The 18030-nt window shown below is 39.1% G+C and overlaps 1 protein-coding gene across 1 annotated transcript in view; it reads right to left on the bottom strand.

The window, feature by feature from the left end:
• Positions 1 to 18030, bottom strand: part of MAGI2 (membrane associated guanylate kinase, WW and PDZ domain containing 2) — a 1116794-nt gene that overhangs the window by 105900 nt on the left and 992864 nt on the right. The window contains exon 11 of the mRNA XM_065403425.1: positions 2921 to 2952. Within this exon, the coding sequence (XP_065259497.1) occupies positions 2921 to 2952 (32 nt within the window). The remainder of the gene's footprint in view (positions 1 to 2920; positions 2953 to 18030) is intronic.

The raw sequence follows: 18030 nt of genomic DNA, 5'->3' as shown, positions 1-18030 counted from the left end.
GCATTCTTTTTTTTGACAAAAAAAAAAATCAAAAATTTCTGTGGAAAGCAGACTCTTCACTAAAAAATGTGTTTAGTCAAAACCCACTGTTTTCTGTAATAAAACAGTTTCAATGGAAAATTTACCACGAATACTAAAGATAATGCACCAAAGTGTTTTGTGAAGAGGCACATATGAGGCTCAATGTAGGAAACTGATAAAACTTCATTAAGCTGAAAGGAAGCTGTTTGAAATGACTACTATGCCCACTGGAATTCAGGTCAAGGAAGGGCTGTCCACAGCATTTCGGCCTTCTGAATCACAGAGAAATGCACCTGCCTTTTGTCAAGAATGTCCAACTTCAAAGATTAGTAAAGACAAAGCCTGTAAATTGTAGGAAAGATGACAGAAGAGACAAAGCCAGTGTAGGAAAGATGACAGACAGGGACCTCAGTTAATACAAGTGCTTAGTGATCAGGCAGAATAATGGTCTGAATCCTGATCAGTGGAGCACTAAATTCAGTTCTGCCCTCACTGAGGAAAGAAACTAGTGAAATCAAACAACTTATCATTATGAAACAGAAAGACACTTAGGAATCTATCTATAGAAATATTAAACCTAATTGTGTTCTTATTTTCATAATCTCTTTGAAAGAACCAGAGAAACAAAGAACTATCTTTCAAAATGAGAAAATGAATAGAAATAAAATTGATCTAAAAGCAGGGTATAAAAAAGGCCTCCCACAAGCCCAACCCCTCCTCCTTGTGGTGGGATAGTGGAAACAGGTTGAGTAAGGGATTGCTTTTCAACTCAAAGTATGGTTGGTGAGCTATTCTCTCTGCACTGCCATAGTAGCCATGAAGGCCTACAGGATTTACTCTGAAACACCCTGGCTAACAGAGCTCTGGCTGGGCAGACCAAGTTCATTAGCCTGGCAACTGTCTAAGAGATGGTCACTCTGAAAACAAACATGCAGCCAGCAAGTCTTTCAGTTGTCTCGGCTTTACCCTGAAATGGTCTTGCTGGCCGAGAGAGTGTGCAAATTGGTGTGTAATTGCTTGTCCACTTTAAGTGAATTCCCGTGCAGCCTTTGACAATCTAATCCAATAAACCCTGCAGCAAGTGACAGGCGATGGACATTGTTGGGAGTCATAGTCATGAACCTACATGTGAATAAGTCAAGATTTTGGTCGCTCTGCATTGATTTAGGGTGACACTGTAGTTCAGCAATATCTTACTTAATTGGCCTCTCAGAGTTGGTAAGACAACTCCCACCTGTTCATGCTCTCTGTATGTGTGTGTATATATATCTCCTCAATATATGGTTCACTCTATATGCATCCGAAGAAGTGGGTTGTAGCCCACGAAAGCTTATGCTCTAATAAATTTGTTAGTCTCTAAGGTGCCACAAGTACTCCTGTTATTTGATTGGCTCAGCTGCTCTATTCACAGACACCACAGCCCACTTCAATCTAGAAAAGATGCCCTAAAAATTGTTCCAGAGCAGCCCTGACCAGCCTACTGTGGTTGGAGTTTGTCCCATCACATGGCTGACATGTAAACTATGTAGAACTATGCGGAGACACTTGCACTTCATATTCCTGCACTACACCAAGTTCAAGATGCTGCAACTAGTCTCTCACTTCCCAACAGCGCTTTCCAAATATGGCTTTTAATCACTTTTAAACACACTGTACACTTATGAATTCTGAAAACATCCAAACAGTTTTTTAAAAATTTTAAAAATTTCCTACCTCCCACAACATTTACTCCCAAAAGAGCTTGTGTCATACCCTTCTATCCAGACTATATTTGTCACTTATGTTATTTAGATCAATGGACAAACTCATGTCACAGCATAGTGTGATTCAGGCCAGCACATTGCATCCAACTTTTATCACAATAGATTGAAATCATCACGAATTGAAACAATCTGATGGAGTAGCATCAAATCTTCCTCTCACTCCTAATGATGTTTCACAGACTCCAGAGGTTATTTCAGGAGCTGTTCAATATGCCATGATCTAGCCTCACAGGTCATCAGATGAACAGTGACAATCATGAAAAACAGAACAGATGACCAACTTATAAATGCTTGTAAGTATACTAAAATTATTATTATTTGTATTGCAATAGCACTTAGGGGCCCCAAACCAGGGATCAGAGGCCCAGTTTGCTATGCAATATATATACATACAGTGAGAGACAGTTACTGCCCCAAAGAGCTTACGGTCTAAATAGACAAGCTAGACAGACAACAGATATAGACAGGCAAAAATAGTGGTTTAAAATATTTTTATATTGGGAATGCTGACGCAGCTGTAACAAAATGATATAGTAGGAAAACTGGGGATCAATATAATAAATACAATGTTTGTTTGCAATCTTTTTTCATAGTTTCACAGTAACCCCATTACATAAATGCTGGCACTGGAAGACAAATTCACTCTCGTACATATTCTCAAAACAGTAATTAGAAGGATGATTTTTTTATTGCCTATATGATGCTTTAAGTAACCTCATATCTTCAAGACCAACTAAATTTCTGAAATTACAGAAATAATTATCCTAATAATTAATATTAGTCATGTATAAATTCATAAGATTCTGCTTCTCTTAGAAGTGTGTGGGGGGAACAAATTTTGAAGGGGAAAACTGATGCAGATCTGTTAATGAAATGTGTTTGGTACTGACATTTTCATTTGAAAGAATTCACTTCAAAATAAAAATAGAATAGGGTATATAACGAGGGGTTAAATCTCATGATCTATTAGTTATTTATTTATTTTACAGGGCATTAAAGTCAACCATACAGTAGTGGAGAAAAGTAAATGTAATGTTATTCATGGCATATAAGTCAGATAAAAGCTTGAAGAAATTTGCCTTATAATGATAATGACATATGAATTCAAATGAGTGTAATTTTGAATGAGAACTTACAGGCTTTGGAGTTTTCCATGGAGAAAAGAAACCTGAAATAAAGAAAAAAATATGAGTGAAACTTTCTGTCATATCACTTTACTAGGAAATATATAATGGTACAGGCACTCTGGGGTCTATTCTTCCCTTTTGATGCAGGCCTGTAATTTATAGTAACATTGATGCGGATTACATACACCAGGGCCGCCCGGGGCGGGGGGGGGGGGGTGGCAAGTGGGGCAATTTGCCCCAGGCTCCGGGCCCCACAGGGGCCCCCACGAGAATATAGTATTCTATAGTATTGCAACTTTTTTTTATGGAACGGGCCCCCAAAATTGCTTTGCCCCAGGCCCCCTGAATCCTCTGGGCGGCCCTGACATACACATGGTGAGGGGAGATGCATCCTAAATAAAGGCAAGTGAAGCCTATAGGAGTCTAGCCATTATCTTCAAAGGTAGCAGGCTCAAATGGACAAAACTTCAATCCAGTGCCCACTCAAGGAAATGGAAAGACTCCTAATGGATTCAGTCGGCATCAGATAAAGCTCCAAATCATCTATTTCAAAGAATCAAACATAGTAAAGCAGCAATTCAAAATTTTTGTTAAAACAAAGACTAATAAGCAAAGACTGGTTTCAATTGGCAAGTATAAAGAAACATTGAAGAAAAATTACTATTTAATCAATATGGCTCACAAAAATACAACTCCAGAAGTTAATTATTGTTTTTTGTTTTATTTTGTTCCTCCCCCTGCAGAAATAAAAGGTGCTGGTCAGATACTACTGCTTCTTTGCATCAAATTATTTATTTTCCTGGTTACTGGTGTGTGACTCAACTTAATGAGTCATTATGACTGCTGCTTACCAATACTTAAAACCTGACATGTCCTTGTCATAAAACTAGATCACCTAAAATGTATGTTGAAAACATTGATAATTGCTTTGTATGCAGTACAATGTGCAAAAGAATTTTAGCTACAAAATGAATAAATAAATCAGGTAAAAAAACAGAATTAAAAAGAATAGAGGGTCAAATTTTCAAAAGGGTAACCTTCTTTTTGCCGTCTCAATTTTCATCCAAAAAAATGTACCTGTAATTTGATTGTGGTTATAAATCTGAGTACATACATTTCTAACTCCATGCTTACAAGCTAAAATCAGGTAGTCAGAGGCACAATTCATTTTGTGGGGAAAAAATACAGGCTCAAACTGAGATCACTCAAAGAGTGACTGGGCCTCTGCCCCTCAGAAAATGTTCTCCAAATAATGAATTATAATGATAGCACTACCTTAACTATTTCTCTCTCTAAAGAGCATCAAGGAAACAGCTAAACTGAATTAAAATAATAGACCATCAGGGAAATGTATCCATAAAAAAATACAATAGGAGTTATATCTGAACATGATAGTCAAGGCCCCTAGGATTCTGTGGTCATTGGGTCATTTCAACCGTCCATAGATGTGATAAAATTTGGAGCAAAGAAATTCTTGAATTTGTGGCAGAAAGCCATTGACTGTATGGCAACTGTTATTTGTAAAGTAATAGTATTTTAAAGCATGGTTGTACTGTAAAAGCGATTCTGAAAAGACCATGGAGGGGGGCAGGGGGGGTTCATGTTTGCTGTCTGTCTATAGCTTTAATATAAAAGATGCTGAGTTTACAAACAAAACGATTTTTTCCCCCTCTGTAAACTGAAGCTGAGGTATGAAAGACAAATTGTGTAGTTCTGGTTCCCACATCAGCTCCAATATGAAAGATGCTGTAACTGAAGTTTAGCTAGCAATTCTTTAGATTATATACATGTCAGGACAGAATCAAGCTCAGTCTTTCTTGCTTGTTGCTGCTCTGCATGGCAGACAGGAGCCAAAAGGTAGTAAACACCTATTTTCATCAGAAAGCTAAGCTGAGACTCGGCATACACAAGAAGATCTGTTGAGCAAGATGTGCCAGGTATCTTATACCTAGTTACTGATGATTGGGTGTTCTGGAAATATCCAAAAAGGTAACATTCTACAATCATTTGCACTAGTGCAATGCCCATGAATTGTCTTCAGTGAAAATTACAGCTATTCAAAAAAGGGCAAAACTCACCCCATGGAAACTTACTGTCTATAGTCAATTTTCTGACCATAACTGCACTTTAGCTGCCCTGCCTCAAACTGTCCATATCAAGTAAACATAAATAAAAATACATACAAATATTTATTGACAAAAATAAATGACAAATACAACAAACAGAGGGTTTTAAAAAAAATCAAAAAATCAAATATTCAATCTAAACTAAAAACATTTGCACTTAAACTCAGGATGGAGACTTGTTGCATAAACTTTAACATACAAATGCCAAGGTCCTCATTCAAAACCAATAAAAGGAAATACTTATTCACACAACACCTAATTAAGTGATGGAATGCGTTGCCATAGGATGTCATTGAGGCAAAAAACCTAGCAAAAGTCAAAAGGTGACTGGGCATTTATATAGATAATAAGCAGTGTTACAAGAGTTAATGCTAATAGACTTTGGATGAGATATTAAACCTCATGCTTCACAGTGTAAGCCAGTCTCTAACTATTAAGAATTAGGAGACCTAATGTGGGGGACAGATTATCCCACATCTCCTAATCAGAGGTTTCTTGCACCTTCTTCTGAAGCATCTGGTGCTGGCCACTGTTGGAGACATGACACTTGACTAGATAGACCCTGAGTCTGGTGCAGGATTGAAATTCCCACATTCCTCTTTTCCATGTACTGTTCGGCAATTCTAATTTTTCCCTTGTCTTAAACAAAACAAACAAACAAACATAAAAGATGCCTTTTATGTGTTGTCTCTTTGTTGACACCCGTGGATGCTAAATGTGGACTGAGCATCAGCAGAATTTGTAACTGGTGTTTAAATACACATGAGCAATGCTGTAAGTTCAAGTATGTGGGCACTTGCAGATTTTTGAATGGCATGCATAACTGATTATAGAATATGTATGAAAAGCTTCCTAGAGTGGTATAAAAATGTAATGACTCATGGTCCAGTCTGTATGACACAGGTTCACTGCTGTGTTTCTGTAGAATTTTAGAACCCTACCCTGAGATCGGTGCAGTCATTATGTGCCACAAAGCCAGTAGAGTCTGGTACAGCTAGCAAATCCAGGCCCAGGAATCTCACCTCAGTATAAAGTGGATCCTGTGGTGGCATAGAACCAGCATAGCCACTCTAGCAGCATAGCTTCCCTGCTCCTGGAACAGGCGGTGTGGTCATAGCTCTTTACAATCCACAGATCTTTGGCTGTTGCCTTGATCCCTTGGGACCATTGGCAGCTAACAGTTTAGAACAGCCCTCAGGCTGCTTTAACTTTCTCTGGGGGACAGTCCCTGCTGCCTGCTTGGCCAGGACTGGGGAGGTGCAAAGGTGAACTTCATGCCACTTTTGCACTCAGTCCTGACCTTTGCTTTTGTGTTCATGAAATATATCTGAGGATCTGACCCATAGATTTCTTTTTTAAGAGTGCTCTGCAGAACAATTACCTGCAAATTGTAGGAGTTTGCCACATTAGTTTACCTGATGGCACAGGACACATCACATTAATCTGAAGGAATACTGCTGTACAATGTATAATCTTTCACATACTCAGCAGCATTGGACTCCAGCAGCCAGGACTACTGCTGGGGGCAGAGGGAACTGTGCACTCTCATTTAGCTTGATCTCCCATCATAGTACTGCATTCCTTCTTGAATTACGTGTGCTGTTTCATTTAATATTGTGAACTTTCATCACAAGAGATAGTGGGACCCTTTCTTGTACAAGCAGGGCTCAGCCCTGGCAGACCCTGGCGTAAGTCCAACAGTGATTTAGAGACAGGAATGAAACTTTTCTCAGATCAAAGATCCTTACAGCCTTCAGGAATTGCAGTCCGGTTTGACCTTCTAACAAGCTTATGTCTAACTAGACGCCAATTTTGGGTGAGACTTCATAAAACTAGTGTGCAGCCTCTCCCACCTAAGGTGGGAAAATCACTGACAACTGGGAATATAGGTGCTTTTGGAAGATGAGACTATAAAAGCCAACAGAACAGTCAGGCCTGTCTGAAAAAAGCAAAACATTTGGGTAGCTCTGTGTGTTCTCATTGGTGGCATCTCCTTCTCCATGCTCACCCACTAACTTGATTATCTTTCTACTGACCTGACATCTAGTGGAAGGATGGCTTGATAACTATTCCCACTAGTAACAGGCTCCCAGCGCAAGATTATGGATTCATTTCCAGAAGAGTCCCATTTCTGTTCCATTCAATTATTGACACTTTTGTTAAAAGCAGTCCCAAAACCTGAATTACAGTTGTCATGATGGAGACCAGGATCAGATACTTTTGATAAAGAACAGCCAGAACTACAAGATCACAAACTCATTGGCAGGAAAATCAAATAACATGTTCACCAAGCACAGTGATTATGATATTCTAAGCACAGGGAAATAAATGTGCTATCTTTTGTCATTCAATGGTAACTTTGGGAAAATTTTGATATTTTAAAATAGCGATCAATGTAAGTTGTGTTAAATTATTAACAACTGACATTCAAAACCAATGTAAAGTTCTCTCCTTTTTGGTTTTAACTAGACAAACCACGATATATTAATTAATAAGATGGGTGATTTTAGAAGGTGTACAAAAATGCTTTTAAAAATTCAGAGAGAATTATCTCAATGCATTGACAAAAAGTTGGAATTTTACAGATTTTTGATAGATCTCCTTTACTGTTTCCCACTATCCCCTTCAAAATAGGCCTTCTCTAAACATGTCTAAAAATCAGATCTGAAACACTTCTGAGATTTAACTGCAATAGAGAATTCCAATAATACAACAGAAACTTGAGACTAAAAATCAATCTGGGAAACTGTACATCTTTATGGATATTTTTTCTTTTTGGAGACAAAGGCAAATTCCAGCTTCAGTCTCTTATGCTTCTCCTTTTTTGATGAGGCTATCCTATAACAAAAAAACAAATCATGTTACACTCATTTTTATTTTACTGTATCTTTTAATGTACATTTTAATTAGGTCATTCATAAGAAAATTTGCTTTCGGATTGTACGTTTTACACATTGGGCTGTAATGACTGCAAACAATTTAATTTCTTAGAAGCAATCTCACCAGTAGGCTTCGCAGTGTTTGCAAGATTGCATCCTATTTCAGTTTCTTTTTCAGTGAAGGTCCTCTCACACTGTACATAATCCCGGTAATATGCTGCTGTCCATGTAACTTGCTGCCAGTTCTGCCACGAAATTGGATGTCAGCTTTGTTGATTATAGATATGGTTATGAGTATGGCACTATGGTCCCCATTCTGGTTCCTTTCTGTCTCCATTATTCTTTTTTAAACATGAGAGAAAACAATTTCTAAAAAAACCTTTATTCATTCCTCAGAAAGTCTAAGCAACTAATGTGGAAGGTGTCAAGGAGCAAGGTCTTTTGGACACGGGTGTGGCTTTCATTGGTCTTTGTGAAGGACCGATTCATATAATTAAACTGGAGGACATAAATAGTTAATAAATATCCACAACTGACTGGGTACCAGTAGGCTGAAGGAAATAACTTTAATGTCTCAAAGACAAGACCCTCTCAAATAAAGTGGGGAGTGTTTAAGTTACATCATCTTCATTCCACAGCACTCGCCACATTGATGATAATGGCATTGTTTTTGTCCATTAGCTTGTGCTGGGCTTCTTGCCTTTTTTGTTATATAAATGCCTCCCTGCATAATGCTTCCTGTGCCAATCTGTCCCAAGCACTGCACAGACCTTTTCACATGAATGTTTGGTAGCAGATGAACAGATGGTTGATCAGCACTTTCCAGAGTATCAGTTGACTCCATGTACATCTCTTCAAAGTTGATGTGATGTTAGTTCACTTAACTCAAACAAAAGTTTTCCTTTCCAGAAAAGTCACCATTTTTGTTTACTTTTGCATTCGATTTTTTGGCATTTCCCTCCCTGATTGAAAATATTGATACTTCAGATATTTGGTAATTGACTATTCTGGGCCTGATTTTCAGAGGGCTGAGTATTTATAGCTTCCACTGACTTCAAGTGGAGTCATAGGTGTTTAGCTTCTCTTAAAATCAGGCTCTTCATACACTTGAATTAGCAGTATGCGGGGAACAGTTTCCTACCATCCACATGCAACTGGACTTCAAATTCTATGCAATTACCTTTTGCTGATTTGTACTAGGCAACTATGGATTGTTTTATACAAAGGGTAGCAAAAATGTCCTCCAGCTAAAGTTACAAAAATATTGCACAGAGAGAGAGAGAGAGAGAGTATTGCATCATATAAAAAGAATAAAGATTAAACATTAACTCAATTAACCTTCAAATACCTTTTCCTTTCAGAAAAACAAAAACCCAGCAAGGAGAATAAGCAGATTTGATTAATTCATATACTGTAATAAATAAATGTTTAAATGGAGACAAAGAAAGTAGATAGAAGTAACTATTATGAACATAAAAATATGAGAGGGGGATGTTTAAAATGTAAGATGATAGTACTGAATAGTACTCACTAGTACAGTTTCTACAGTTCTAACAAAATATGTTGTTATACATGGAAAATGACAAAATTCAAAGGCCATTCCCTTCCAAACAGCTTTAAAGAATAATCAAAATCTCTTACTAGCAATAACAATAAAGTTCTTTACCTGGGAATTAAAAGTAGCTGGAAGAAGACTGGTAGCTCTTCAAGCCTAGCTAGCTAGTCCTGTAATCCAGTCTTCCTTTAGAATGATGGTGCTATGCCGTGGAGGATCCCTTTTGATAGGAATGCAAAGGCAATCTGGAATGTCTTTGCTTGTTGCCAATGAGTGGTCTTTGGTGAGGTTATCACCTGAGATGGTGGGTTGAAGTCAATGAAGCCCACATTCGAGATGATTTGAATGGGGAGTTATGTTTGATTGGGCCCAATGTGTTTTGACTAGAGATAGCTCCACTTGCAGTATGCCAGACATCAGTGGCGCAGTGAATAGTAGGTGTGATGCACTTTTGCCTGGTGGAATACCAAGACTGTGGCTGGTTGCAGTGCATCAATTATATCATATGCAGGGTCAGATTAATAACAATGATTTCCCCCCCTCTTTTTTCAAAAAACTGAACACACACCAAAGTTACTAATACAGTATTCCCAGCAAGTGACTTGCAGCAATACAAACATGATCAAGAGCTGCTTCTCCTGGTGGTCTTGTGGTGGCATTTTGCCTCATGCTTCATTACTGGTCCATTGTTCATCAGTGTCAGCAGGGTTCAGAGATTGCTATGGAAATAGCATTCGGGTCAGATTCTCCACTGCTTTTTGCCTATATAGCCATTCTCACCTGTGTAAAGTGAGTGTGAAACACAACTATGTACTTTTACACCAACATAGCACTCATTTTATGTAGGTGTAAATAAATGAGAAAGGTGGAAAATCAGTCAGGTCTTTAGCTCCAATAGTAAGGGAGTATTTCCTGTTGCTCACGTCTCCCACGACTGATTTAGGAGTGGCATGAGCTCTGACTTGAGTCCCATCCAGTATTTCTTGGTTTCAAGTTATTAGAGTGGAGTGTGCAAAGCTGTTAAAATGGAGGATTCTCAGAGATGATTTGGAGGCTGAGGAATACCTTAGTAAATTTAGTGTGATTCTCCCCCAGGGAAGCTTTACCATTGTTCTAAGTGGGTGCAGGATTGAGCCTTAAATCAGTGATCACTTTCTTAGCATAGGAGTATGGTTCGTGCAATTCCTGAAGCCCTGTTGACCAACTGTTTTCAGGCAACATTTTTATCAGTAATTTCCAGGCACTGAAAATAGTTAAAGATAAAGGAGGAGCTGTTCAGAGACAGAAATGGCATTAATGTGCCACACTCCCGTTGACTTTCAGTGTAAGTTAGGTGCCTTTGAAAATCTCCAGATGCAAGTGAGAATCTGTAGTTACAGCCATACTCATTTACAAGGTCTCACTTTTGCTGAAGGCAGTCTGATGGGCTTATGTTTGCCAGCAAGAATTCAGCCATCGGTAATTAGGTCAGAAGCTGGCATGGTAATGAATTTATTGACATTCAAATGAACACACTGCCGTTCGTTTTATTTGGATCTCATTGTTTTGTGAACTGCTTATCAATGAGAGGTTTAAAGGAGTTTATGAAATTTGTTAAAAATAATCACTAAAGACCAGCTCCCTCTGAATATGAAGCAGTGTATTTTCTAAGCAAATATGGTGTAGTACAAATTAGAATGAGCATTCAATAGCATTTAGTATGACAGTGTCTCATGATTCAATGGAGCAGAAACTGAGAAAAAATAAAAGATTAAAAATATTCCCTACTGCAAAACAAATATATTTTTTGTGCTAAAAGTTAACAGCTGCTTACCAAGTCACCAGGAATGGATTAGTGGCCCTCTGCACAGCATTGATGTTATAGAACAATTTTTGGCTCATTTTTGACAGAGTATTGTTCTCTTCTCAGACACAAATTAAAGAAAATATTCAGCAAAATGTTTCTTATGCAGATGCAAATTTCTCTCCAGATCCTAGAAGTAGCCAAGTAGGTGTATTTTTAGCGAGACATGTTGCCCACAAATTTAAAAGGACATAAAGAAATAGGACTTAGACTTAGAGGGTGAAATCCAGAGGTCCTACTCAGTTTTAATTTAGGGTCTAATTCTGCAAATACTACAGGGTTTAGTTTCATCTTCTCTACTGGTTACGTCTTATTTTAGTAAGCACTATGCCAAGTGGTAATTGTTTGCAGGATCAGGCCCTTATTCATGAAAAGCTCAGGCCTCAGAATTTGGCCCGTGGATTGTAAACTCTATTGTCCTTTAAAAAAGGTCAGAAGCCTTTTTCTGGGCATGATAGAAGAAAATAGTCCAAATGTATGCTGTTGCAGAAAGGAATTTATCCAGCAGAATTCCTTGCTGCTTTGTTCCCTACTGTTATCTAAAGAGAAGTTAATGCTGTAACATCTCTGTTGCTATTGCTGGTTCACATGTTCAGGCAAAGGATTACTCTCTGGATCTTTGGCATCTGGGGCCATGCAATCTTTTGATCATAACATCCCAAGAGATAGAAATGGAAATGATGGAGCTTCTTGGACTGATGTTATATAATTCTCTGAGGCAACGAACTCCCCCAAGAGATCTTGCAAAACACCTCGAGCAATCAACCAATCAATGAACACCACATTCTTTGCATTGAACAAAAAAATACACTTAACCAATGGAAATAGAGAAATAAATGAGAAGGCACCAGTCATTTCTTACTTATGGTTAGTATGTAGGGAAGAAGGGAAACAAAAATATTCTAATGTTGTAAAAAGATTTCATTATTATTAGTAACGGTATTACAGGCGCACTTCTGTACAAGGCACTATATAAACACATAATGAGAGATAGTCCCTGCCCCAAAGAGTTTACTTGCTGTGTAGACAAGGCCTAAGAGAGACCCACTCCATATAAGGATCTGGGAGACCTGGGTTCAAGTCACTCCTCTGAATTAGGCAGAATGGGGCTCTGAGTCAGGATCTGAGTCCTGCTCTCCCACATCCCAGGTGAGTGACCTAACCAATAGGCTAAAAGGCATACAGGATGCTGCTGCATCCTTGTTGACATTTCCTACGAGCTAGCTTAGGCAGCTCCACACTCAGGAAGTTGGCTTTTGTGAATCCCATTTTTAGACACCTAACTTTCCTCATGCACTGTATAGGGAGCCTGAGTGCCGACTTCGGGGCTGTGACTTCCACTAGGCAGCAAGCCAGCTAAAGCTACGCACTGCAATGCTGAGCCGAAGTCCCATTTGTGGATCTAACCTCAGACTCCTCAGTCCCAGTTCACTGACTTAACTAGCGGCAATGCTGCCACTCTAGAATGCCCATGAACGTTACCACTTTAAGGAAGAGCTTTACGTATCTGCTGGGCAAGTGTCTGACTCCTTTGCTTGGACCTGCTAATGGCTGATTTTACTTGGAAAGCCAACTTTTCAGAAATGCTCCACTGTGTTTTCAGCACTGTCCAATGCTCAGAAACTGTGTGCATAACTATGCCTGTGTGCCTGCTCTTTCATGTGTTTAGAATCTAATTCCCTTTCAGCTTTCACAATTTCTAAACACATTAGAGAAATCTCACTTTAAGTGCTGGGCATGTTGCTTTGACAAATGTCAAGGCATATTCCAAATATTTTATATTTAAATTAAGGCCCAGATAGGGCATAAACTGTTCATACATGGGGCCCTAAAATTCTTCCACATCTTATGACACTGTGGAGGAAAACAACAGGGCACCATTCAATGAGCTGTCCACTCATTTGCCCTCATTTGTGAGCTCTACATTGAAGACGCAGGTGGGGATGAGTGCAAAGGAAGAGTCATAGTGTGCAGGGCTTGGTAGTGATATGTAAGTCCCAGCCCATCCTCCTCTCACTACCTCAATTACATACACACACACCCCCAACTCGTATCCCTCCTACCTGCCAAAATTGCTCTCTGGTCACCTCTCTCCAGTCTGCCTAAACCTCTCTTTTTTGCCCCCAAGTCAAGCTACTAGTCCTATGCCATCCCCATGCTTCTATGGTCCTGGTTCTGATTTTAAACAATCAGCTCATCATAGGACAGTCGCTCCCCGGGTTATGCAAGACCTGACTTACGCAAATTCGCACTTACGGAAAAAGTTCCAGAAGCCAGAAATAGCATTTTTGAGTTGCGGAAATTTTTGTGTAACGTACGGTTATATGTTTCCGACTTATGCAAAATTCGAATTATGCAAGGCTTTCCGGAACGGAACGATTGCGTAAGTCGGGGGAAAGAAAATAAATAAATACATAATAATAAAATAATAATAATAATAATAAACACAACAATATATTTCCATAGCGAAACACCATTGGTCATCACTTCATATACCCCTAATTTCAAGATACTCCTTTTCTTCACTTCTTGGAGGGCCAGGATAATGCAATCCATCTATTGCATTTACACCTCTACCCCAATATAATGCTGTCCTCGGGAGCTAAAAAATCTTACCGCGTTATAGGTGAAACCGCGTTATATCGAACTTGCTTTGATCCGCCGGAGCGCGCAGCCCCCCCCCCGAATGCTGCTTTACCGCGTTATATCCGAATTCGTGTTATATCGGGTTGCATTATATCGGGGTAGAGGTGTATTTGATACAGTGACCAGTTGATTTTTAGCAGCCCTGTGTTATTATATACCTGTCTCTGTCACAGCCCAATGTTGTCAGGAACTAAATGCCTACAACTCCTAATGAAGTCAACAGTGGATGAGGGAGCTCAGTCAGCACCTTGCAGGACTGGACCTAAATCATCCATGCTTTTCATAGACACATGGGTATGTGCAGGTTACATATCTTGTGATGACATTAGAAATGGCAGGCACAGCAGGGGCTGCTTGGTGCTAAAAGGAAACAGAGAAATAATAATGCTTCCTTGTACTGTTTCTTCACCACAAAATGTGGAGTTTTCAGGGATACCTTTTAGCAGCACAGACTGAATGGTAAACCTTGTGTCCCTGCCAAGACTGCAGTAGCACCATTAGAAAGACATTACAAGGCAACAAAATAGTTAAATTATACCATTTGAGATGGGATAGCCTGTCAGTTTTATCCAAGTGCTTTATAGTCATCATTGAATTACATTAACTTTAGACTCTTGTGCTCAAGATGCATTAGGCTGTCAACATGTTCTGAATAGTATACATTTACCTTTAAAAACCTTTTCTGTAACAAAAGGAAGCTTCAGACGCTCAATTGTATTATGTTTAACTAGCCTGTTTTAAAGGCATATGGCTTAATGATGAATGCTGACAGCTAAATAAAGGAAGCAATCATGGCACATGGCTAGGGTGATTAAAGATGGTGTAAGTTATAGTGTACTTATCTGAATCTGCAAAAACAGCTTTTGTTCCAAGAAATCCATTCCTTTCCACTCTCCTGCCCTATACACCAACTTGTTGGGCCAAACTCAGCCTTGATGCACATTGGCTCAACTTCCACTGACTTCATGTGGAGTTGCACCTGATCAGTCCAACTTTGAATTAGGCCCATTGTGCATAGGCAGCTGTACATTATAAAAATACACATTACTGCATTTTAATTTTTGCTGTAAAGAGCACTAAGTGGTGTGGGCCAAATTCAATATCCGTTAAAATCAGTTGGAGTCTTTCAGTTGATTTCTTTGGGCATTTGGTCAAGTCCTTAGTAGGGAAAAGTACTGAAATCAGTATTTTCATATGAAAAGTAATGCACCCTGATCTATTTTGTTTTGTGTTCTCCACTAAAAATACAAGCAAGTATCCTTAGATGGCTTCAACCTTGTAAGTGGATATGGACCATTTCATCTCTAGGTTGCCAGTTCAAATCCAGACCAAGGATGACAGTGAGCGAGATTTACTACTCACTGATGGCTCTTTGGTGGTCTGTGTGAAATGAATTGGATGTCTCAGCCCAATTCCTATTAGACAAGCAGTGGCATCACAGCTGTCCCTGCCTTTTGAAGATAGCCTCAGGAGAGAGGGCAAGGGTGTGAATGCACATGGGGATTAAAGCAACAGAGGGTCCTGTGGCACCTTTAAGACTAACAGAAGTATTGGGAGCATAAGCTTTCGTGGGTAAGAACCTCACTTCTTCTTGCATCTGAAGAAGTGAGGTTCTTACCCACGAAAGCTTATGCTCCCAATACTTCTGTTAGTCTTAAAGGTGCCACAGGACCCTCTGTTGCTTTTTACAGATTCAGACTAACACGGCTACCCCTCTGATACATGGGGATTAAAGTCATCTTTTCCTAGAGAGAGGCAGACACTTCTGAACATATTGATTGGGCAGAGTGAGGAAACTTGCACCAGCAGGGCTCATGCTCTACCTGCTCAATGGCTAAGCAGAAAATGTTAGCCTCTGGGGCTCTCAGTGCAGCACCGTCCTCCAGAGCTGAATAATCATTCAGCACAAATACAGCCTATTGCTTTTTAGCAGCAGCATACCACATACTGGTCCCACTTCCCTTTAATCACAAATCAATTGTTAAATAAGAGGTATAATTGCCATGATGAGAGGGGGAAGTAGAAGTCTGTAATGAGAGATGAAAGTTAATACAGTAAAGTCCTGATGCAGTTTGCTCCATCTGTTATGAACGCAAGCCAAGCACAATCTCTTGCTATTGTTCCTGCTGATCAGACTGATGTGAGTACTAACTGCAGAGGATAATGGGGTGGAGGTGAGGGTTGATGGAAAAACATTTTAACAGCTTTAATTGTAACTTGGTAACTTCATGTTACTAGTTTTTTAAAATACATTAGTTAAGCAATTAAATACCACACGCTGTCTTAAAATAATATAGCAATGATTCTTTGCAAATACACAACAGTTTCCCAAGAATGCTCTCAAAGTGCTTTCCAAACATTCAATTCGTTAACCCTTAAAACACCCTTTTGGAGGTGGGTATTATCCCTGCTTTACATATGGACAAAGTGGGGGCTCAATGGCGTGAAATTGTTTATTATTTCTATAACCCCAAATATGTGCATGAAACTTCAAAGACAAATTAAGAGGGGAGGACTGTGAGCCAAAGTGATTATCATCTAGAAGACCCATTTGCATGTTAAGGCCTTAAGCTAGAGAAAGGACAGCAAGGGTGGATAAAGAGAAGAGAGGATAGCAAGGAAAATGGTAATAATAAATCTTGAGATACATTTTGTTGTGTACACATTGTGAGTTTTGTTGTTGTTGATGTTCATTTTAAAGTTGCTGATATATAATATTACATGTATAAGGGAGTGATGTCTGACAAGATGGTGGCTACTGGAAGGCTAATGCAGTGACTTGCCAAAGGTCACACAGTGAGTTCATAACAAAACTGAGCTCCCAAGCCCCTGGTTCCCTTGACCTAACTGCTAGATAATCTCCCTGCCTTGGGTTACTAAAATATTTGACATTTTGTCCCTAACAGTCTGCTGGCCAGGAGATGGAACTGCCTGCTTCCATGGTCACACAGTCAGGACTACAACTTCTCAGTGTCAGACTTACTTAGTGAGAAGAACACAGTGGAGTTTAGTAAAGGCTTTGCATAGAGCTAGGCTATAATGGTGCAATTATATGAAGTTCACAAGATTTAATTTAAGACTTCAGGAGGCTGAAAGAAAAATTGGAGAGACAGAAATAGCAATTGATGGATAAGAAGCCAATATAGCAGAGAACAGTAAATAGTGTAAAGCATGATAAATTGATACTGATGACCTGGTTTAAAAATGTCAGGTAGTTCAGTATTCCTGAAGGCACAGAGACAGGCTATTTATATTAAGGAAAAGGGCTTTGTCCTTAAGTCTAATGAGGGGGGAACAATTTTGGTCTGGATTTTGTGCTGTTTAGATTATGTGCTGCTCCTGTTGTAATCTTGCATAGTGCTTCAAAAAACTAATGAGCTGAACATTAAAAAAAAACAACCGGTGTTAATAAAGGATCCTGACAAGATACTTGAGATGTGATTAGTATTAATGTTAAATGAACATATTATAAGGAAATGAAAGTAAATCAAATTGTGAATGAGTGATTTTTCTGCGACTATGCTCTGTCTCTCAGAGGAATATAAATATAAATGATTTTGAACTGTTGAGATTTAAAGGACATACTTAACAAAATGGAAATAACCCCTCAATACTGAGAAAATTGGAAACAGTGCATAAACATGACAAGTTAAACAAAGAATATTATGGTGCTGACAACCGTGAAGCCCTTTGTGGACCTCACAACTAGCCAAGCTTCTCTGCTTACAAATTACCACTGATATAGAGGTATACAATACCTATCAAAGATTCCCCTCCCCCCCTTCTTTTCATTTGTGAACGTTGTGCATAGGAAAGCAGACTTGGACGTAGCCTTTTGGGGTACACCCATGAGACAGTTTCTCTTTGCTCTTTGAAATGTAACCAAATCCTGGCCTATGTGATTGCACCACTAAACATGTGAACGTATATTAAAGAAACATCGCTGACTGCAAGTTTATAGGCCGAGTACTCCAAATAGCCAGTGAAAGGGGCATTTAGCAGGAAATGTCTTCATGTTCCCCAAATAATAGATGGCTGAAGCCTGTAACATAAGATGCCCAAAAAGTTCA

The sequence above is a fragment of the Emys orbicularis genome, chromosome 1, assembly GCF_028017835.1.
Source record: "Emys orbicularis isolate rEmyOrb1 chromosome 1, rEmyOrb1.hap1, whole genome shotgun sequence".
NCBI lineage: Eukaryota > Metazoa > Chordata > Testudines > Emydidae > Emys > Emys orbicularis.
The sequence above is the reverse complement of the archived record's forward strand: the minus strand, read 5'-3'. Positions and strand labels throughout refer to the sequence as shown.